Genomic DNA, 23494 nt, shown 5'->3' on the forward strand with positions numbered 1-23494 from the left:
CGCTCCGCGGCATGTGGGATCCTCCCGGACCGGGGCACGAACCCGCGTCCCCTGCATCGGCAGGCGGACTCTCAACCACTGCGCCACCAGGGAAGCCCATGTGATCTTTATTTTTAACATGAACGTTCTTTACTTCTGGTCAATGCACCCTTTTCTTTAATAATTAAAGCAGATGAACAACGTAGGTTTGATAGGTCACAAACAGGCTGCTTTAGTTAGCATAAAATTCGAATTAACACATGTACAAGCCAGAATGACTTTCCCATACTGCAATATGTGAAACTTGCTTTCGTCAGCCAGATGGGGGTTGGGGGGAGACCATTCTAGGCAGAAGAACAGCATGAGCAAAGGTCCAAGGACTGGGGGCTGCGAGGTCCTGAGGCTTCACCGGGCTTGGTGGGAGAGGCAGTAGGGCCTAGAAGTTGAGACTTTTCTGTTTATCTCTGTGCCCTTAGGCACGTTGCTTAAACCCCTGTGCCTCAGTTTCTTCCTCTATAGATTGGGGAGGTAATAGTTCCTACTGTATAGGGCTGATGGGAGATCCAATCAAAGCACATAGCATAATATTAGTACGCAAGAAGTTTTCCAATGGATGGTGGCTAAAAACGTTGTAACAAAACATTTTTGTGACAAAAAGGGTCAGTGGGTTGGTCTTGGTGGGAGCAGAAAGGGCTGAAAGGGAGGGAGCTGGGGTCACAACGTTGGTGAAGGATAGGGCAGCTAAGGAAAGGGAAAGTGGCACGTGGGGTCCAAGGCCTGGGGCCGGTGTCAGAAAGGTCCTGTGTTTCTCCACAACAGGATTCAGTCTTTGGATTCCTGGTGCCCCAGGGTGGGTGCCCCAGGGTCCTGCCTTCAGCCCTCGCAGGAGGACCTCTGGGGCAGCAAGTACGGTGGGCTCAGCCCAGACCTCAACTTCAGGATCAGGCTGACCTAGCTTCCCCTTCCAGGACTGTCCCTCAAGGCCATGATGAGCTGAGCCTCCTGGATTTCCAAAGCTGACGAGGAGCCCATGAAATTCTGACCCCTGAGGGCATGAGAACCGAGGTCCCTGGAGGCGGGTTCTCACCACGCCCCCACTACAGCCTCTGCTCCCAGAGTTCCTCTCCTGTGGCTGGGCCCAGGCCCTCCCAAAGCCTTTGTGATCCCAGCAACTGGGAAGGAGGGAGGAGCTGCCCTCACCCTCACCCCTTCCTTAGGGGCTCTGGAGGTCAGAGTTTGAATGATCCCTCCCCTTCCTGGAAAGGGTGAGCCGGGGTCAGCCAAGACAATCCCACAGCCTGGCCATTCCACCTGGGAAACATCCTTAGATCCCCACACCTCCCTCCGTTCGCACTGCCCTGACCCTGTTTAGGCCACCATCTCAGTGGCCTCCCAACTGGTCTCCTGGCTTCCAGCCCAGCCCCACCCTTCCCCAGAAATCAGACCCCACGCTGCCCTGCTTAGAACCCTTCTGTGGCTCTCCTTTGCCTCCTGGCCTCAAGCACCTCTCCGGCCTCCTCCTGCTTCCCCTTTCACTCAGTGATCCAGCCATACTTGACTCTGGCCTTTGTCCGTGCTGCCCCCTCTGCCTGGGGCACCCTCACATGCTCAGCCCTACAGTCGTTCAGGACTTCGCTCCATGTCCCTTCCCCAAGAAGTCCCCTTGCTGGCCTCCTCTGGATTAGATGAGCCTTTACATTCTCAGAGGCCCACCTACTGCCCCTGGGCGCGCTGTTTAGTCGTGTTACGTACATTCACATTGTTGTGCAACAGATCTCCAGAGCATTTTCATCTTGCAAAACTGAAACTCTATACACATGAAACCATCCCCATTTCCCTCCCCCCCACCAGGGTGCATTGTTTCCACTTGTCTTTGTCTTTACCCCCTCCCCTATTAGTCTGTGAGCCCCTTGAGGGCAGGCAGCTGAGTCCCATTTACACGCCCAGCACCTAGCAGGGCCCCAGGCTCATATACGAATTTATGAATTCAACAAATTATTTACTGAGCACTGCCTGGTGCTGCGGCTCTGTCCTAGACACTGGAGATCAACCAGGGACCAGCAATAACAAAACTCCCTGTCTTGTGGGCTTTATATTCTAGCCGGAGGGAGACAGACAAAATATAGAATGTGTTAGCTGGTGATACCTGTTAGGTGGAGAGTAAAGCAGGAAAGGAGGATCAGGGCGCAGGGGGTGGTGGTTTCAATTTTAAACAGAAGAAGGGAGAAATTCTCATGAAGCACCTGACCTTTGATGCGGGCCCTGAAGGAAGGGAGGGACCCCTGTGGCTCTCGGGAGGAAAGCACATTCCAGGCAGAGGGAAAGAGAGTGCAAAGGCCCTGAGGCAGGAATGTGCCTGGTGTTTCCTGCCTGAGGGAGAGCAAGGAGGTCAGGTGACTGAGTGAGGTCAGCAAGGAGAAGAGATGAGGGTTCAGAAAGGGAACAGGTGGGGCAGGTCTTGTAGGTCCCTAAAGGCCAGTGTGAGATGCCTTTGGAGGTTTGGGGCAGAGGAGTGACATGGCCCGATTTAGGTTTTAGGGCATCACCCTGGCTGCTGTGCTGGGAATAGACTGTGGGAGTGGGTGGTGGATGCAGATCTCCCCCTTCAACGGAGGACTTGCTGCCCAGCTGTGCGGAGTCTGGCCAGCTGACAGCCTCCAGGTCTGCTTCAGCTGTGCAGGTGGCCAGGCTCTGCTTGGGGTGGCCCCAGGCCATGGCTGAGCCAAGCATGGTCAAGGGTCCAGCCATTTCCATCCAGTGTGGGATTCCTCTCACCGACCATCTTTGTCTAGCGGACACAGAGCTCCCACGAACGGGTCTTGTCGCTCGGTCCTGCTTCCTCGCCTTTCCATTCACAGGGATTCCTCCCCAGCATGCCCTTTGCACTCCTCTCTTTTGCAGCATCTGCTTCCCAGAGTTGGAGCAAGAAGCAGGGAGATTATTGCAGTGATCCAGGTGAGAGTGGATGCGGGTGTCTCAGCTCGGACTGCTGTAAAAACACCACAGACCGGGCGGCTTAAATAACAGAACCTCATTTCTCAGTCCCGGAGGCTGGAAGTCCAAGGTCAGGGTGCCAGCCTGGTTGGGTTCTTGGTGAAGGCCCTTTTCCTGGTTTATATCGGGCTGTCTTCTGAGTATGTTTTCACATGGCAGAGAGAGAAAGACCATCCCCCTCGTGTCTCTTCTCATAAGAGCACAAATCCATCCTCATGACCCCACTTCCCAAAGGCCCCACCTTTTAATAACATCACACTGGAAGTTAGCATTTCAACATATGAATTTTGGGGGAGACACAAACATTTAGTCCCTACCAAGGGGCTTGGATCAGGGTGATGAATACAAAATAATCTATTTGCCTTGGGCTGCAGGGTGGCTGTCACATCGTGAAGTAGATGTGGACTCGAAAGTGTGTATATGAAATCTAAATCATAATCGTAAGCACTATTGAAGGAAGCTTGCAATGACTCCTCACGTGATGGGGGGAAGAGGAGGTAGAGGTGTGTACCCTCATAAGAGAAGACCAGGGGACATGAGATGTGTGCTGGGGACTCTGCATGGCGAACAGTAGCTCAATACATGCTGGATGGAAAGCGTGAGCGGCACTGCTAGGGACAGCTCTCAGGCCAAATGTGGGATGCTTAGGGCTGGAATATTCCCTCATCTGTGGTCCTGGCCCGCAGCTTGGAGAAGTGGGACCAGGACTGGAGGCTCAGTCCAGGCTGGGATAGCTGATGTTATTCTTTGGCTGCTCTGACCTCAAAGCCAACCTTATCCAGGCAGTGGGAACCGTCCTGGAAGATGCTGGAATGCAAGACAGCAAATAGGTAGAGATCACCCCTCCCTGGGACCTTGGCAACCATCCACTCCAAGCTGGGACTGACACACGAGATGGCCTGGGCAGCAGGCAGAGACTTTCCTAAGCATGGTTTTGCCTGGATATTTACTGGATATGTTAACGCTGAACTAACATGTTATGACACTCTCTCCTTTTATCTCTACAACAATCCTAGGAGTGGATACTGTCCTGAGTGCTGGGCTGAATATGTTCCTTTTGCCCCTCAGATCTGCTCTGTGCCCTGGGAGGCTGACCCGTACTGACTGTCTCAATAGGCTTCTGTGCCCTCTGGTTTCTGGTTGTGTTGGGTCGGTGGGAGCCACTGGCAGATGAGTAGGAGATGGTAGAGTGAAGTCATGGTATTTATTTGATTGCTGCGGTTGGATGCATCCTTGCAGCCTTTGTGTGGCAACCCGTCCTTTGCTACCCTGGTACTAGCCCCAGGGTACCTTTTATGGGTTTCCTTAATCATGCCTATACCTTCAAAAACAGTCCCTCAAGGAAACTCTTTGAAGTTCCTTGGTTTGAATGTGCCATCTGTTTCCTGTTGAGACCCTGACTGATAAAATTCCCATTGTATTGATGACAAGACTGAGGTTCTGAAAGCCTGTCCAAGGTGCAGCGTGGTGAAGCTGTGGTCATGAAGTGGTTAAGCTATGATTTAACCTGGGAGGTGCGTGTCAGCCCAGCCCGGGCCCTTTAAACTTGGCTGGCTTATCCACCACAGTAACGACCACACGTGAGAGCAAAGGTGGACCCCAGCCTGTCCTGTCGACAAAATGACCCGTCCTTTCCCTGCCTGCATTGGCTCTTGGCTCACTGCCTCCTGGATTTCTGGCTCCTGGCCTTGGCTTTGATAGTTACTAAATGTTCCTCTGGGTGAGTATAGTCTTGCACCCCCTTTTGCTTTCCATCCTGTCCTGGCTTGGATGTTGGTGTTCCTGAAATTTCAGGTCATCACACAGTGCTGGGAGTCGGGGCTGGGATCCACCTGGGGTTGGTTAGTGCAGGAGATGAGTGTGTCTCTGTCTCCCCCAGGCTCTGAGCTCCTTGGGCTCAGGTCCTGTTACCCTGTGCAGTCCTCATGTCTGCCAGGGACCTGGGGTGGAGAAAATGCTCAGGGGAAATGGAAGGAGCTGGATAGTGCTTGGGTGAGGCTGGGGCTTCATGCCTTTAGAGGAGCCTGTTGTGAGCATACAGGAGTGAGAGTATGAATAACAGAGATTTTGTGTACACAGGGTGGGGATGCACGTTGTGGGTGGCAGTGACTGGGTTACAAAGGAGGAAGGAGTGTGGTTTGTCTGCAACCAGAGGGCTGTGACTGTGTGCGCTCAGGGCAGGGCCTCACTATGAAGGGCTAGCGGTGCTGTTGTAGAGGGAGCACGGCGCCCTCTCGTGACCACATCTACAATCACAGCATGTATATCTGTAGGTTCCGCCCCAGATCCCTCCTGGGTCAACCCCAGCCCCAGCCTAAATTCAGCTCGAGCCATGGAACTCTCTCCCCTTCTGAGGGGCTACCTATTCTGCCCTCAGGGTCTTGTGGGTGGGAGTGTGGGAGAAAAGAAGAGAGTCAACCTGTATAAAATAGAGCCTTTATTGATTTCAAAGAAATTGCCTTGGGGATGTTCCTATCAGCACATCCACCTCAAGTCCCTGAGAGTAGGGTCTGAAAGGCTGGCAACAGACTGAGTACACTTGTGGGAGGAAGATGGGAGCAAAGCTGCCTGAGGGTGGAGGAATAAGATGGGAGGGGGGTGGTTCCCAAAGGGCAGTGGTGACCCAGAGGATCTCTGGGTGTCTCAGGCCGGGGTTGGTGTCACCAGAGCCTACTCCTCTTCCCAGGCTCACTCTCAGCCTCCAGACCTCCACTGCTGGGAGGATACTTCCTTTCCATCCCAGGAATCTGGGTGCTTCTCCCGAAGGAATGAAGATTCCCTTTGGTCTGGTACATCTCACCAGACCCAGGGCAAGCATATTTCCTTTTGTGGCCTCCAGGCCTCTGCACCTGCTTTTGTCTGCTAGGAAGCACGCCTCACCTCTCTTAAACATTCCTCCCTCAGGGAAGCCTCTCCTGACCATCCCCTCCTGGCTTAGGTGAAGCCCAGCAGAGTCCTCTAAGTGTCCCCTTGCAGGCAGTAGTTAATTTGCTTGTCTTTCTCCCAGGAGGGCTGCGAGTGGGCCTGTGGTGTGACCTATACCAGATAGACAGCACAGTGCCCGGCGCTCAAAGAAATCTGCTAAAGATGAAATTGAATAGCGTAGTGAATTCAGAGTGGGGCCCCCCAGCCCCGGGAGGACCCCTCCACCGGCACAATACCTCCCTGCCTGTCCCCACGGGCAGCCCAGGATCGCTCCCCAGCCCGTGGTCAGATGGGGGTCATGTTGGGTGCCGAAGCACATAGCTTGTCGTCGCCGGAATCCGGGCCCAACTCCCTAGCCTCCACCAGCTTGTGGTGGCAGTGGCAGGTGGAGGCCCGGCTGGTGGAGGATGGGGGGCCGCGGCCCCGGGGGCCGCTCTTTCTGGGAAGGCTTCGCACGACCCTGTGGAAGACGAGGTAGCAGATCTCGCAGAAGGTGAGCACGATGCAGACGGCGGAGGCGCCCACCATGAAGTAGGTGAAGAGCTTCTTCTCGGTGGGCCGGGCAATGTAGCAGTCCACGATGTTGGGGCAGGGGGCCACGTTGGCGCACTGGACCAGGCGGGGCATGCTGAAGCCGTACCAGAGAGTGTGCAGCAAGTAGAGGAAGAGGAATTCGATGAGGAGCTTGAAGACGAGGCTGAACAGGTAGGTCCACCAGAGGCCGCCGTGCTTCTTGCCCGCGTTGTCATACAGCTTGGCGCACTGGTCGCCGTGTTTCTGGCGGTGCCGCCGCTCCCGCTCCTCGCGGTAGGCCACGTGCAGGATGACCAGCAGCGAGGGGCACGTGACGAAGATGAGCTGCAGGGCCCAGAGGCGGATGTTGGAGACGGGGAAGAACTCGTCGTAGCAGACGTTGGTGCAGCCCGGCTGCTTGGTGTTGCAGTCAAAGTCCTTTTGCTCGTCCCCCCACACGCGCTCGGCCGCCACCACGTACACCAGCACGCGGAAGACGAACACCACCGACAGCCAGATGCGGCCGAAGGCTGTGGAGTACTTGTTCACCCCGCTCAGTAGGGCCTGGAGCGTCTTCCAGTCCATGGTGCCTGGTGGGGGCGCTGGGGGCCCTGCCCACCTGACAGGATGGGAAAACCGGTCTGAGAACGAGTGGATGACATTTACAGAGCATTTACTATGTGCCACGCGCTGTTCTGAGTTCTCTATGTGGATGGATTCATTTCATCATCCCAAAGACCCTATGAGATCAGGACTGTTATTCTTCCTGAGCTACAGAGAGGAAACAGGCACAGAGGGGCTAAGTAACCTGCCCAAAGTCACAGAGCTATATGCCGGAAGGAAGGGAATGTGCATTTGCTGATAATAACAGTTATTATTTATTGGGCATTTACAATGAGCCAGGCAAGGAGCTAAATACTTTACGTGCTGGATCTCATTTAATCCTTATAAGGACCTTGTGAGGTAGACACTATTATGCTTCTCATTGACAGATGAAGAAACTGATAATCAAATGAGAAAATGATTGCAAAACACTCAGTGCACAGTAAGTGCTCAATAAATGCTGGCTATCAATTGTGAAATCTAGAGCGGTCAAGTCGCTCATTTAAAACTAGAATTGAATTCAAGGCTGGGCTGTCCACCGCCTGCTCTCCATTTCTCTGCTAGATGCCTGCCCCAGACCAGGTTCTCAAAACTTACCTCCTTCATGCCTCGCTATCATCCTGTGAAGTTGGGGTGATGAACCCCAGATAGGAAACTGGGGCTTGGAGAGGGGAAATAATCTCCCCAAGGTCCCACAGGCAGTGGGTGGTGAAGTTGGGAGACCAGTTCAGGTTGGGCTGGGGGGTGCATGGAGAGGGTAATGGTCTGGTTCCTGGGGACACCAGATCCAGGAAAAATCTAGGGACACCCTCCTTCCCTGTGCCAGAACCTGGGGGAGCCCCAGACACACCAGCAATCCGGGATGCCGGAGCTCTGTGGTGGGGAGTCATGCTTTGTTCAGGTCCCCAGATCACACATCTTCCTCCCAGTCCTGGAATGACTCAGAGGGTGTGGACAGGTGGGTCTGCCTGAGTGCACCTAGTGTCTACATGCTGCAAAGGGTGTTGGGAGCATGTGCCTCTCCGTGTGTACGAGTGGGCTTGTGTGCACACGTGAGTGCCCCTGGAGCTGCTCTGTGACTCTGGGCATGCATGCTGACTGAGGGTCCACCCCTGCATCACCGCTTCTCACCCCTCCACCGCCACCCCCCTGCTCCAAACCACCATCCCCCTTGCTGGTGTTATTACTAAAGCCTCCTGGCTGGCCTTCAAGTGTCTGCTCCTGTGCCCGCAGAGTCCATTAAATTGAATCATGTCACTCCCTTGTTTAAAACTTTCTACTAGCTTCTCATTACACTGAGAATAAAACCCCAGTTTCTACATTCTCGCCCTGCTCTCCTACACTCTCCACCTGCCTCTCTGCTCAGGCCGCAATGGGGGCCTCTGGGGCTTTGTAATTATTCCTGCTGCCTAGAATGCTCTTCCTCCAGAAACTGGCATGGCTGCATCCTTCTCATTACTGAGGCCTCTGCTAAAACATCCTCTTCTTAGAGGCCACCCCAGATTACCCTGGATCTGGGAGCCCCTGCCCTCCCAGTCACTGCTCCTGTCCCCTTTATTTTCTTCCCAGAATTTAGTTACCGGTGGGAATTAAAGTATTTGTTTACTCCTCTACCTCTCCGAATTTTCATGAACTTCTGTTTCACAAGGGCGATTATTTTATATGCACTGGCAGCAGCATACAATAACATACTTAGAATAAAAAAAAAAGCATCTCCCTCAACTCAGCTCCTTGTAAGACCTGCCTTTTGGGGTGGGCCAGTGGGATGTGTACTCTGAGCGTGAGTCGCATCTGGATTCAAGCCTCAGCTCTACCCCTTCTACCTGGGTGACTTGCGAGTTTTCCTAATCTCTTTGACCTTCTTTCCTTATCTCTAAAGGGAAATAATTCCTACTTTCTTGAGCTGTGGTAAGAGTCGTAAAAGACCATTCCCTCCCCAGCCTGCCACTCACCTGGCGAGAGTTCAAGAAGACTGGAGTGGAGGTTGGAACCCTGTCTGCCAGCTCCGGAGGAGAGGGTCCCTGACAGGTGCTTCCACCAGAGCCTTCTCAGGGCCGCCCACCCGAGGGCTGCCCCCTCCTGGGCCCCCACCTTCCACCTTCCAGTCCCTGTCGGCCCAGTCCTGCCTAACACACCCTAGGGACGCGACTCACCGGCAAAGAATTTCCCTCCAAGCCCAGGCCCGGGACTGGTGGAGCCGGATCTGGTCCCCCATGCGGCCCCCCAGCAGCAGCTCCCAGCTCTCCGCTTTTCCCCTGCCCTGGGACCAAGGCGCGCCCAGCTTTCACCGCCACTCTACAGTGCCGGCCGGCCCCCTCCTCGGGGCAGAACCCCCCTCCCCTCTCCAGCCCCCACCCCAGCCGTCACCAGCACCAAGTTTCCGTCCATTCCAGGCAGCTTGGGAGCCTGCCGACGGGGGAGGGGGTAGTCCGGGAAGCTTCAGCAGCTGGAGCCCCCTCCCCGCCCAGAACCGAGGAGTGAGAAGGCAGGTGGGGAGTGGGGTGGGTCTAGTTCCCTCGACCTCCTCCTATCCCCTCACCTGCCAGTCTCAGCCTGGCCCGAAGGCAGGATCAAGCCCCCGCCCCGCCCGGGGTCGCCGGGGAGCGCTCAGCGGCCGTGGGCGCGGGGTGGGGAGGCGCCCCGCACTCACCAGCAGCGGCGCGGCCGGCGGGGGACCGGGACCCCGCGTCCTCGAGGCCCGCAGCGGAGGCGAGCGGGGCCGGAGCCGCGTCTCGGCAGTGGCGGCGAGGCGCGTGGCGGTAGGCACAGCCGGGGGCGGCGTGGAGGAGGGAGGGTCAGGGGAGGAGCTCGGGAGCCTCCCGCCGCAGAGGGTCGGGTTTTAGTCCCGACGCTGTCGCTCGTTCCCCCGGCAACCTTCTCGCGGGCTTGACGCCCGTCTGAGCCTGGGCTGCTTCTTCATGTGTGAAACGGGGGCATCCGTGGCCCTGGGCAGGGCTATGGCAAAGGGTCCGATGAGATTCGGAGCGTGAAGCGCTCTAAACTGGTAAGTGTAGAATGGTCCCCGGACGGACTGCAATCAGGACTCGCCCACGTGCGTTACCACGGGTACTGTGTCCGCGCCCTGAGGGTCACTGTCCCCGCCTGGCGCTTGGTCTCGACCACTCCCGGAGGCTGCCCTCCCCGCGTAGGTGCGTGGCTCAGGCTCCGCGTCCTGGAATGGGCATGGGCACTTTGGAGAACCAGGGTGGGGGGCAGACCCTGTGCCCGCAGCAGGAAGGGGCACTGCGCCTGGAAAGGAGATGGGGGGATCCTTCGTCCAGCGGTGAGGGCCGGATGGGGGGAGGCCGTTGCCTGGAGTTACTGCAGGGGGCAAATCCCGTGTGCGGTGTGGGGCGGGAGTAAGAGAGAGGTGAGGGAGCGGAGCCTGCTCTTTAGACCCCCTGCGGAGGGAGGCGGGGCCTGCGGTTGGGCTGGGCTGGGCTCTGGGGACAAGGACGCTTTGTCTTATTTACTAGTGTGCCACGACTAGGAACGTAATGAGAGCCCCGGGGCCTCAGCCTGGTCGGGGAACCCCCAGGTTTCCGGCCTCCCGGGGAGTCCTGGTATCTTAGTCACCAAAGGGCCTGAGCACTCCCTGTCTGGACAGAGATGATGTTGCTAGCTGGAGGGTGATTATACATGGCATCTTCCCAGGACTGTACTGGTTTATGCCTGTGGCCCTGGTGTAATTAACAGCATCCCCTTTTACTCTCAAAAGTAACTCCAAACTTGGAAAGATCAATTACACCATCACCCTACCTACTACTCCTGGTAGAAAACTAACACTGTATTGGGGGCTCACAGACATCTTTGGTCCCGGCACTGTCCCTCAGGCTTTATTTCATCATCACAGTGCCAGATGAGGAAGGTGCAATCCTTCTCACTTTTATGAATGAGAAAGCCGAGGCACAGAGAGGTTACGTGACTTGTCCTGGGTCACACAGATAATAAGGGGCAGAGCCAGCTCTGGAAGCCTCAGCCATGTTGAGTTTCTGGATAGGGCAAAGCCACAGGGCAGAGGCCATCTTTTACTTTGAAAATCATTGCTGAGGCTGACCAGTGCTGGGGTGGGCCGGGTGCTTCTGTGCATGTGTCAGTGTGGGACTATGTGTGAGTATGATGGTGTCCTGTGGGGGGGGGGTCCATGACTGCCACCTGCTCCTTACCTTCTCCGGCTCTGCTGCATTTCAGAGCAAAACCCGTTCCCCACTTCCTCACCTCCTAGTCACTCTTCAACCCGTTGAACAATGTTTTCACCCAACCATGTAACTAAAGACAGCCCTATCAAGGGTGCTGAAAACGACAGTAATGTCTGTCCTCCTCCTGCACCTTCAGAAGACCTGACACAGCTGACTGCTCCTTCCCTCTCAAAACACTTTCTTCCCTTGGCTTCCTGGACGCCCCACTCCTAGTTTCCTTGTATCTCGGAGGCCTCACATCCTGGTCTCAGCCTCTTCTCTCCTGGGTGAGCTCATCCAGTCCTCGGGCTTCCAGTACTATCCATTGGCTGCTGAGTCCCACATTTCTAGTGCTTCTCCCTGAACACCAGACTATGTATCAGGGCTGCCCACCTGACCACTCGGTTGCCAGTTATTGGTTTTTCCTTCCTGAGATCAACTGCATATTCGACTCTGTAGATATTTATTTTTTCCATTTACCCTATGGAGGTGTGCTGTGTACATGGTTCTGTACTTGGCTATTTTCCTGTCCTTTCATGTAACAAAATATAGGACATTTCCTCTAACAGTAGATATAGAGTTATCTCATTTTTTTTAATGCTTGAATAGTATTTCATTTTCCCTTATAATAGATGGAGAGCTGTCTCTTAAAACAAACAAACAAACAGCTGAATAGCATAGGTACTATAATATATTTAATCACTCCCATATTGATGAAAATTAAGGATGTTTTCAATCTTGTATTTCTTTCTGTTGTAAACATCATTGCAAGAAATACACTTGGATAAGCATCACTGATCACATTTTAAAAAAATTGTATCTATAAGATATATTCTTAGAAGTGGAATTTTGGGGTTAAAGTATGCTCATTTAAAGTTTTGATAGATATTGCCAAATCCCCTCCATAGATGTATCAGTTTATGCTACCATCAGACATAAAGTGCGTGTTTCCCCATATTCTTGCCAATATAGAGCATTAGCAAACTTCATCTTTGCCAGTGGTATCTCATTATATTTTATTTTGCATTTCTTTTATTATGAGTGAGAATCAGCATATTTTCATACGCTTAAGGGCCACTTGTGTTTCTTTTTCTGTGAACTGTTTTTTGCTTTTGCCCATTTTTCTGTTGGGTGGTTGCCTTTTAAAAATTAATGATTTCTTAGGAGCTCTTTACATATTAAAGAAATATACCCTGTGTCTATGATGCAAATAACAAGGATTTCACCCTCCCCTCCAAGTCTGACACTTGTATTTTGACTTTGCTTATGGGGTTTTTGCTTTGCAGAATTAAACATTTTTTTACGTAGTCAAGTGTATCAATCTTATCTTTTATGGCCTCTGGGATTGGTCATAATTAGAAATGCCTTCCCCCCTCTGACAACTGAAAAAAGTTTTTCCCCCATGGTTTCTTCTAGCTAAACTAGTGCTTTAATGATATAAATCAGATCATGTCCCTCGCCTATTAAAAGTTTACAGTGACTTACCACCTTTACTTTTATCCTAGCACCCACTCTCCTGACATTGCCCTACGAAACCCCAAGTGACCTAGTCCTGCCTCACCTCCTATCACACGTCCCCGTGATCACTGCTCCCCAATCACACTGGCCTACTTTCTGTTCCACAAACAGCATGTTCAGTCCATGTTCAGTCCAGCCTTCTGGGCTTTGCATTTGCTGTTCCCTTTGCCTGGACTGCTCTTCAGCTGGCAGGTTCTTCCTCCTTATTCAGGTCTCACCTTCTCACAGGGGTATTCCCTGGTCACCCCACCTGAAGAGACCTCACCCACTTCCTCAGCAGTCCCTCTTCAGAACATTCTTTGAAATTATTTCCGGGAGAGTAGGGAGCTCACTGGTTGTAGACATCAGTTCCTATTTGTAAAGTAAAAGTTGGGCGCACATAAGGTTGTGTGTGAGGACTGTCTGTTACCGTGTGAGGTGGGGTAGCTGGGTGTCGAGGGGGTAGCATGAGGCGTAGGTGTGTATGTTTGGTGTGTGTGGTTGTGAATGTGCATGCTTGTGGAAGTGGCTGCTAGGGTTTTGTGAGGTTGTGTGCATGTGAGGCTCTGTGCGTGGTTGGGTTAATCTGCTCTGGTGACCAGGTGATTTGATTGCCCTGGTCCTAGTGAAACAGGAGGGAAGGGGGCAGGGCATAACATGTGAAAGAATGACATAGCCCGAGGCCATGACATAAACTGATTAGAACCAAATGGGTCCAAGATGGTGGACAAGTCGACTTCCACTAGACCTCGAGCCTCAGAGTACGCTCACTGTAACACGTCAGCACACTAAATGACACACCCACAGGCGCCATGACAGTTCCAAGGCCGACTATAAGGATCAAAAAGTAGGCGGTGGCCCAATTCCTGGAAATCCCCGCCCTTTCCTGAAATAGCTGGAATACTCCTCCCACTCATTAGCCTATGAAATTACCCACCCCTATAAAAACTGACACCCCCATACCCTGGTGCCTTTCTCACCTTCTGAGATGGCCCACACTCTGCGGAGTGTGTTTCTCTCTAAATAAATCTGCTTCTTACCTATCACTTTGTCTCTCACTGAGTTCTTTCTGCCATGAGACATCAAAAACCTGAGCTTCATTAAATCCTGAAACCAGGTGTGTGATCTCAGTTGGAAGACTGTGGGTTTTGTCCGGGTTCGAGTCCCGGCACGTGGGTTCACAAGTCCCAATCTGAGGTGCACAGTTTCTCTATCACTCCGACCTTGCCAGATGCCACCACTCATTCCTGACATCAGGCAGCGCCCCCAACAACCGGCCTTTGCTTTTTCTGGAGTGAGCTGCAAGAGTCCCCATTCCAGGAGGAGGCTCTGAGGACCCCCAGGCCCTGTTGGCCTACTCCAAGTTTCTGCTTCCTGAGCAGGGTAGTATGTGGGAGGCCATCTAGGCCATCCTCCTGCCTCAGGGCAGGGCTGTGTTGCACCAGGGCTTAGCATCTGCCCGGCCACCCCACTCCCCTCAGGGCCTGCACCTGCTCTCTGGGGGCAGCAGGCCTGAAGCCTGCACTGTGTTCTTCCTGCTCAGACCTTGGCCCAGCTGGTCTTGCCCCCAGGCAAGAGCCCCTGTGTCTGAAACTCTGCCCAGGCCTCGGGCAAGGGCTTCCCTCTCCTGCTGGGATTTTCTTGTGTTTGTGTGTGTGTGTGTGTGCACGGCAGGGACCTGGGCCCTCTCCTGGGCCTGAAGGCCCTTTCTACCTTTGAGCACAGAGGTGGGGCAGGCAGAATCCTCTGGAAAGCAGGTTGGCGGAAGCATGGGGGCTTTCCAGTCCTGCTGCAGTGTGTCTGGGGCTGTGGGTAGGAAGAGATGCCCCAGGATCTGGGCTAGAATGTTGCTTTCCTTCCAAGACATCCCAAGTGACCTGGAACTTCTGCCCAACTTTATCCTCAGATAGAGGTAATCCAGGACTTCTCTGAGTTGAAGTCAGGATTCAGCCATTCTACGTGTGTCCTGGGATCCCACCCCTTCTCACCGTCCCCAGACCTCACGCCATGTCATCACCCTTTTGCTCTTTAAAAAAAATTTTTTTTTTATTTTTCAAAATTATTTATTTATTTATTTTTTGGCTGCGTCGGGTCTTCGTTGCTGCGCAGGGGCTTTCTCTAGTTGCAGCGAGCAGGGGCTACTCTTTGTTGCGGGGTGCAGGCTTCTCATTGCAGTGGCTTCTCTTTGTTGCGGAGCACAGGCTCTAGGCACGCGGGCTCAGTAGTTGTGGCTCGCAGGCTCTAGAGCGCAGGCTCAGTAGTTGTGGCGCACGGGCTTTGTTGCTACGCGGCACGTGGGATCTTCCCAGACCAGGGCTCGAACCCGTGTCCCCTGCATTGGCAGGCGGACTCCCAACCACTGCGCCACCAGGGAAGTCCCACCCTTTTGCTCTTTACCAGGTCTTTCCCATGACAATAGATACTCTGGTATTTCTCTATCTTAACAAACAAAAGTCCCTTGACCCCACATATTCCAGCATCTGCCTCGTTTCTTGCCATTCCTTCATAGCAAAACTTCTCAGATGAGTTGTCTTGATTCCTCACTTCCTTTTATTTTCTCTCTGGAACTCTAATCAGGCTTTTGCTCCATATAGCCCACCTAAACCGCTCTTGCCAAGGTTCCCATAGCTAAATCCCACAGTCAAGTTTCAACCCTTATCTTTTCCTGCACTCCCAACAGCGTTTGGCGGCCAGCACATCACATCCCCTGACTTTTCACCTTCTTTTCTGGCCTTTCTTTCTAGGTCTCCTTTGCTGGTTCCCCCTGATCTCCCTGACCTCTAAATATTGCGGTGCCCGGGGGCTTAGTCCTAGGACTCCTTCTCTGTCCTCACTCACTCTCTTGGTAATGCCATCCCTCTCAGCGTTCAAAATATCAAAATTAGGCTGACAACTCCTAAATACTTGTCTCCAGCCCAGACCGTTTCCCTGAACTCCAGACCCCTGTATGCAGCTGCCACTCAACCTCTCCCTCAGGACGTCTAGCAGGTATCGCAAACTTCTCACATCCCCAATTCATCTTCTTAATAGGATTGCCAGATTTAGAAACGAAGCAAAACAAAAGCAAAAACAAAAAACCAAACCCAGGACACTCAGTTAAATTTAAGTTTCACATAGTCCATGAGATATACTTAAAACTAAAAAAAAAAATTTGTTGTTGTTTATCTGAAATTGGAATTTCACTGGGTGTCCTGTATTCTATCTAGCAACCTACTCCTTAGATTCCTCTCCACCTTCTCTACTCATGTACTCCTGGAGTAAACAGCAATGTTACTCATCTACCTGTTCAGGCCCCATACAGAGTCATGTTGACTCATTTTTCTCATACCTCACATTCAATGGCAGTGAATCATTTTTCTTTTCTCTTCTTTTCTTTCCCTTTCTTTCTATTTCCTCCCTTCCTTCCTTCCACTCTCTCTTTCTTTCTTCCTTCCTTCCTTCCTTCCTTTCTTTCTTTCTTTCTTTCTTTCTTTCTTTCTTTCTTTCTTTCTTTTTCTCTCTCTTTCTTTCTTTTTCTTTCTCCCTGTCTCTCCTCCTTTCTTCTTTCCTCCCTCTCTCCCTTCCTTCCTTTATTTCTCTCTCTATTTCTTCCTTTCTCTCTCTCTCTCTCTCTCTCCTTCTTCCTTTCTCTCTCTCTCTCTCTCTCCTCTCTTTCTTTCTTGACTTTGGAGCAGAGAAAGGTTTAATGCAAGGTCTGAGCAAGGAGAACGGGCAGCTCGGGCTCAAAGAGCCCACACTTGCAATGTCACTGAATTATTTTGTCTCTACTTTCAGATTATTTTCAGAATCCAGACACTACTCACTGACTCCATTAATGTTATTCTGGTAACATTAAAGTCACAATCATTTCTTTCCTGCATCACTGCAATAGCCTTACAGCTGGTCACCCTGCTTTATTCCTTGCCCCATCTATCTATTGCTAGAAATGCTCCACAGGCTTCCTGCTCACTCAGAGTGACAGCCAAAGGCATCAGGATGGCTTTTAGGACCCTACGTGAGCTGGTCCTTCTCAGCCTCACCAGTGTGCTCTGGCCTCATATTCCACACCTCTTGACTCTCCCCCTGCCCTGCCTCATTGACTTCCTTGCTGTCCTGGGTCCACACTGGGTCTTCCCTAGCCTCAGCACCTGTGAACTTGCCCTTCCTTCTAGCTGAGACACTTTCCCCCAGACCTCTGCCTGGCTTGCCCCCTCACCTTGCCTAGCCTCCCCATTCAAATAGCAGCTCCCGTCCCCGTGCTCCTTCCATCCCTTCCTGCTTTATCTTTCTCCTTAGCACTAGAATCATGTAGCGTATTTTATATTTTGCTTATGCTTCTTATTAATTGTCTCCCAATCACTAGAATCTACAGTCATCTTTGTCTGTTGCGTCCACTAGTGTATTCCCAATGCCTGAAACAGTGACTGGCACTTTGTGGACAAAAGTACTCACCAAATGAGCGAATGGCACCATCAAGCACAATAAGCTCCTGTCCCAGGCCAGCACATAGCAGCTGTTTAGTCAGTCCCTTCTGGCTTAGCCTCCCACCCTCTGACCCTCCAGAAGTCTCTCCCTGACTGCCTGCCCTCCTCCAGGAAGCCTTTACTGACTGAACCTTGTCTGTCTCCCTTTCTTCTTGCCACCAGGCCCAAATCCCCGGAACTCAAGGGTCAGGTGGGCTGTGTGTCTGGCTGAGTCTGTCTGTCCTCATCCAGCCACTGCTGTCCTTCTTGATGGGAGGAAGCTCTTTGCTTGGGCATCAGGGCGGCCAGAGAAGCCGGCCTGGGGTGCGGCGTGTGCAATATGCCTGAAGCCAACCAGCCACCTGCAGTGTGGGAGGTTCTGGAGCCTTGGTCCTGGGCCAACAGTGATGGGCACTCGGCACCGGGGACTACAGCCTAGACTGGGTCTGGGCTGCAGGACTGTGTTTCCTGAACTCACTGTTCCTGTGAACTGGGGAGGTCATGATCTTGGCACCTGTGTAAGTGGTTCGCCATTAGCTGAGCTGGGAGCACAAGAGGAGCAGACAGGGTGGGGAAGAAGAAAATGGTGGGGGCCTTGTGCCTGGAGTTTGCTAAATGACATTTGTGTTTGTAAATGATATTCCCTCGCAGCCACTTTGACAGGGGCCATCGGGACATTCTGACATGGCTGTAAAAACCCTTTCTTGCGATGCAAGCACGTAGAAGACAGTTTTGCCCCGTTTGCCACTCCATCCCTGAGCCTCACAGGAAGCCCAACCCTTGGCCTCTCCCAGGTCCTCAGGGCTGGGGCGTGGCTCAGGACTGGTTGTTTCTATACAGCCAAACTGTCCTCTGCATCCAAATGCCCTGCCAGGTGGTCTGAGCTCCCTGTGGGACAACACGCGTGTGGATGTCCGGAGGCAGTTGGATGCATGGGCCTGGGCCTCGGGAAAGAGAAGAACACTGGGAACTCTCGTGCCTTGCTAGTGCAAATGCAAAACGGTGCAGCTGCTGAAGAAAACAGCTTGGTGGTTACTCAAAAAGTTAAGCATAGAATTACCACTTGACCCAGCAAGTTCCCACCTAGGTGTATACCCGAAAGATCTGGGAACAGGGACTCAAATACCTGTGCATGAATGTTCCTAGCAGCACTGTTTACAGTAGTCAGTGTTTGAAAACAACCTGAATGTCCATCAAAGGAAGAATGGATGAACAAAATGTAGTCTATCCATACAATAGCATATTATTCAGCCATAAAAAGGAATCAAGTTCTGATACATGCTGCAACATGGATGAATCTTGAAAACATTATGCTAAGTGAAATACACCAGACACAAAGGACAAATATCGTATAATTTCACTTATATGAAATATCTAGAATAGGTGAATTCATAGAGACAGTAAGTTGTCAGAGGTTACCAGGGGCTGGGTGGAAGGGTGAGTGGGGGTTAGTGTTTAATGGGTATAGACTTTTTTTTCAGAGGTGATGAAAAAGTTCTGGAAATAGTAGTGACGGTTGTATACCTTGTGAATGTAATTAACACTATTGAATTTTACACTTAAAAAATGATTAAAATGGGGCTTCCCTGGTGGCGCAGTGGTTGAGAGTCCACCTGATGATGCAGGGGACACGGGTTCGTGCCCCGGTCCGGGAAGATGCCACATGCCGCGGAGCAGCTGGGCCCGTGAGCCATGGCCGCTGAGCCTGCGCATCCGGAGCCTGTGCTCCACAGTGGGAGAGGCCACAACAGTGAGAGGCCTGCGTACCACAAAAGAAAAAGAAAAACAAATGATTAAAATGGTAATTTCATTTTGTATATATTTTATCACAATTAAAAAAAATGTAGGAAAAAGAAAAAGGGGATGGAAATATGGGTTTGGGAGTCAATGGTGTCCAGATGGTAATGAAGGCCATGGGGGAGAACGAGTTCACCCAGGGAGGGCGTGGACACTGAGGACTGGACGGACGGCCTGGGACAGAGCCCTGAGAACCTCCCCAATGAAGGCGGCAGGTGAAGGAGATTGAGGGGGAGTGGCTGGAACAGCAGGAAAACTGGAAGAGTGGTGTCCTAGAAGCCTGGGTGTATTAGTCGGCACCCTGGATTGCAAATGACAGAAACCCACCTTGAGTTAGTTTGAGCACAAAGGGGAATTGATTGGTTTGCAGAAAAGTGGGAAGGGCAGGGGTACCTTGGGACCCCACAAGCACCTGGCCCAAGTCAGGTGTGCTTTCTAGGACGTCTCTCCTGCTTGCCCTCTGCTCCTCCGGGACTGCTGGCTTCCTCTCTCCTCGTATGGACGGGCTTCTGCAACAAGGCTTTTTTAAAAAAAATTTTTTAAATTTATTTATTATTTATTTTTGGTTGCATTGGGTCTTTGTTGCTGCGCATGGGCTTTCTCTAGTTGTGGCGAGCGGGGGCTGCTCTTTGTTGCGGTGCGCGGGCTTCTCATTGCGGTGGCTTCTCCTGTTGCGGAGCACGGGCTCTAGGTGCGTGGGCTTCAGTAGTTGTGGCACGTGGCCTCAGTAGTTGTGGCTCGTGGGCTCTAGAACGCAGGCTCAGTAGTTGTGGCACACGGGCTTAGTTGCTCCGCGGCATGTGGGATCTTCCCAGACCAGGGCTCGAACCCATGTCCCCTGCACTGGCAGGTGGATTCTTAACCACTGCGCCACCAGGGAAGCCCCTGCACAAGGCTTTTGCTCATGGCCTGCAGCAACCTGAGCACACACCTCCCCAGGTTTTGCTGCTACATGCTTCCCTTAAGAAGGATTCAAGTAACCTGGAGAAGACACCTGAGTGGCCCCACCTCGAGCACATGTCCACTCTGAGGTCAGGGGGCCAGGATGCATGCTGACAGTTGCTTTTGTTACCGAGTCTAAGCTCATACTGCTTGCTCCACGCAGGCCAATAATTGAGAGACGAGTTGTTGGGGCAAGGGTTAACGACTTTATTCAGAAAGCCAGCAAACTGAGAAAGATGGTGGGCTCATGCCCCAAAGAACCATCTTGCTTGAGTTAGAATTCAGGCTCCTTTTTTACCAGGAGGGGAAGGAGTAAAGTCAAATACTTCCTGGTTCCCATCAACCTCCGGAGGGGATGTGTTCATTTCTTCCTCCCTGCAGTCATTCACAGGTGGGCCTGGCCAGGATGTTTCCTGTGAGCTAAACAAAGGTATTTTAGCTTAATGCTCATTACCTGGGTAACAGGGTTCCCAGAGATGGGCCATGATGTATAATTTAAGCTTATAGGCAACATCCCTTTAGTGATTAACTTGTAATAGAATACAAAATGTTCTTCCCTATTATACCTTTAGCACCCCAGTTTAGAGGGAGGGGAGAATCCTGGGTGCACAAGACACATAGGGGAAGAGGCTCAAGAAGGAAGGCTGTTTAACCTGTAAGATGCTCATGGTTTAAGATGAGGACCGGGAGCAGCTGCTGGGCTTAGCAACGAGAGTCTTAGGTGTGCTTGGCAAGGGCAGGTCTGAGGGCTGGGGCAGAGACTGGCTCATAGCTGGTGGGAGTGAGTGGGAGGTGAGAACATAGAGTCAGTACGTGAAGACCAAGACCTCTGACTCAGGAGGCACAGTTGTGAGAGCCAGGAGAGAGATGAGGAGGTAGCTGCGGGAGACGGGGTCAAGGAAGGGTTTTGTTTTTGTTTTTTGGATGGAGAGAGGTGAGCATGCTTGGATGCTGGGAGAGCCTGGAGAGAAGTAGAGGTTGAAGAAAAGGGAGAGAGTAAGGAGGTGGGGAGGGAGGGCATCTGAGCATGGGGTGAGGGGCAGATTAGAGCCTTGGCTGGAGCAGGCTCACGCCTTCTTCTGTGTTGGGGGAAAGGAGGAGGACCCGTGTGGATACGGTTGGTCTATAGGTCTGGTGGCTGTAGACAGGAGAGCGTTCTTCTCAGGCAGCTCTTATTTTCTTGGAGAGGTAGAATGAAAACAAGATGGAACTGGCTAGAAGGAGAGTAGAGAAAGTTGAGAAGGCTACCAGCAGGAACAGCAGCAGAGAGGCCGAAGCAGGGAAGAATGAGGACAGTCAGATTGGACTGGAGAACGTGAATTTGCAGTGACCTCATGCTGCTGGCTTGATTCACACCGTAGAGCCCATCACAGCGTGTAGAGGTGGGAAGACAAGCAGGGGGGTGGGGCACAAGGACAATGGGGGTATTGGTACAATGGCAAAATTCATTCCAGTTTTATCTCAGCAAATATTTTTTACCCCTTGACAGTATATCAGGTGTGGTGTAGGGCCTGAGGATACATTGGCAAGCCAGGCAGATTCTGTTCCTGCCCTCGGAGAGCTTGCCCTCTAGTAGGGAGGGCAGACATCAATTTATTTTATTTATTTATTTAAACAATTTTGGGGGGCTTCCCTGGTGGCGCAGTGGTTGAGAGTCCGCCTGCCGATGCAGGGGACACGGGTTTCGTGCCCCGGTCCGGGAGGATCCCGCATGCCGCGGAGCAGCTGGGCCCGTGGGCCATGGCCACTGGGCCTGTGCGTCCAGAGCCTGTGCTCTGTGGCGGGAGAGGCCACAGCAGTGAGAGGCCCGCGTACCACACACACACACAAAAATTTTGGTGGGGGTATAATTGATTTACAATGTTGTGTTAGTTTCAGGTGTACAGCAAAGTGAATCTGTTATACAAATACATATATCCACTCTTTTTAAGATTCTTTTTCCATATAGGCCATTATAGAGTATTGAGTAGAGTTCCCTGTGCTATAGAGTAGGTCCGTATTAATTATCTATTTCAGCGGTCCCCAACCTTTTTGGCACCAGGGACTGGTTTCGTGGAAGACAATTTCTCCATGGACCAGGGCGGGGGTGGGGGTGGTTTTGGGATGATTCAAGCACATTACATTTATTGGGCACTTCATTTCTATTATTACTACGTTGTAATATATAATGAAATAATTATACAACTCACCATAATGCAGAATCAGTGGGAGCCCTGAGCTTGTTTTCCTGCAACTAGATGTTCCCGTCTGGGGGTGATGGGAGACAGTGACACCCAAAGTGTGTTGCTTATGTCCAGTCTACTCCATAAGATGCAGCTTGTCACTTGCCACCAACTGATAGGGTTTTGATATGAGTCTGCAAGCAGTTGATTTATTATGGTCTCTGTGCAGTCAAACCTCTCTGCTAATGATAATCTGTGTTTGTAGCCGCTCCCCGGTGCTAGCATCACGGCCTCAGCTCCACCTCAGATCATCAGGCATTAGATTCTCATAAGGAGCACGCAACCTAGATCCCACGCCTGCGCAGTTCACGGTAGGGTTTGCACTCCTATGAGAATCTAATGCTACCGATGATCTGACAGGAGGTGGAGCTCAGGAGGTAATGCAAGCAATGGGGAGCGGCTGTAAGTACAGATGAAGCTTCACCTTCTGCTGTGCAGCCCGTTTCCTAACAGGCCACAGACTGGTAGTGTGGGGGTTGGGGACACCTGGTCTATTTTATATATAGTAGTGTGTATGTGTCAATCCCAATCTTCCAATGTATCCCTCTCCTCCCCGTGCCCCCCAGTTAACCATAAGTTGATTTTCTTTTTTTTTTAGAATTAATTTTTTTATACAGCAGTTTCTTATTAGTTATCCATTTTATACATATTAGTGTATATATGTCAATCCCAATCTCCCAATTCATCACACCACACCCCCTCACCACTTTCCCCCCTTTGTGTCCATACATTTGTTCTCTACATCTGTGTCTCTATTTCTGCCCTGCAAACCAGTTCATCTGTACCAGTTTTCTAGATTCCACATATATGCGTTAATATAGGATATTTGTTTTTCTCTTTAGGACATTTCACTCTGTATGACAGTCTCTAGATCCATCCATGTCTCTACAAATGACCCAATTTCATTCCTTTTCATCGCTGAGTAATATTCCATTGTATATATGTACCACATCTTTATCCATTCATCTCTCGATGGGCATTTAGGTTGGTTCCATGACCTGGCTATTGTAAATAGTGCTGCAACGAACACTGGGGCGCATGTGTCTTTTTGAATTACGGTTTTCTCTGGGTATATGCCCAGTAGTGGGATTGATGGATCATATGGTAATTCTATTTTTAGTTTTTTAAGGAACCTCTATACTGTTCTTCATAGTGGCTGTATCAATTTACATTCCCACCAACAGTGCAAGAGGGTTCCCTTTTCACCACACCCTCTCCAGCATTTATCGTTTGCAGATTTTCTGATGCTGCCCATTCTAACTGGTGTGAGGTGATCCCTCATTGTAGTTTTGATTTGCATTTCTCTAATAATTGGTGATGTTGAGCAGCTTTTCATGTCCTTCTTGGCCATCTGTATGTCTTTTTTGGAGAAATGTCTGTTTAGGTCTTCTGCCCATTTTTT

The 23494-nt window shown here is 51.6% G+C and overlaps 1 protein-coding gene across 2 annotated transcripts; it reads right to left on the reverse strand.

Annotated features, from left to right (window-relative positions):
- Positions 1–5392: 5392 nt before the first annotated feature.
- On the reverse strand, positions 5393–9755 carry GJB3 (gap junction protein beta 3). 2 transcript variants are annotated; one of them, XM_055083074.1, is made up of 3 exons: positions 9168–9234; positions 8967–8986; positions 5393–7030 (listed from the first exon to the last, which is right to left on the reverse strand). In XM_055083074.1, the coding sequence occupies exon 3, from the start codon at positions 6994–6996 to the stop codon at positions 6184–6186; it is 813 nt and encodes a 270-aa protein (XP_054939049.1). In that variant the 5' UTR covers positions 6997–7030; positions 8967–8986; positions 9168–9234; the 3' UTR covers positions 5393–6183. The 2 variants fall into 2 exon arrangements, with proteins under 2 accessions (XP_054939049.1, XP_007108297.1); XM_007108235.3 differs by lacking the exons at positions 8967–8986; positions 9168–9234 and adding an exon at positions 9665–9755.
- Positions 9756–23494: the final 13739 nt, after the last annotated feature.

Source organism: Physeter macrocephalus, chromosome 3 (genome assembly GCF_002837175.3).
Source record: "Physeter macrocephalus isolate SW-GA chromosome 3, ASM283717v5, whole genome shotgun sequence".
Classification (NCBI taxonomy): Eukaryota; Metazoa; Chordata; class Mammalia; order Artiodactyla; family Physeteridae; genus Physeter; species Physeter macrocephalus.

What these genes read in the sequence shown, in the direction of transcription:
- GJB3 (XM_007108235.3), bottom strand. Translation starts at nt 6,996, where the DNA reads ATGGACTGGAAGACGCTCCAGGCCCTACTGAGCGGGGTGAACAAGTAC.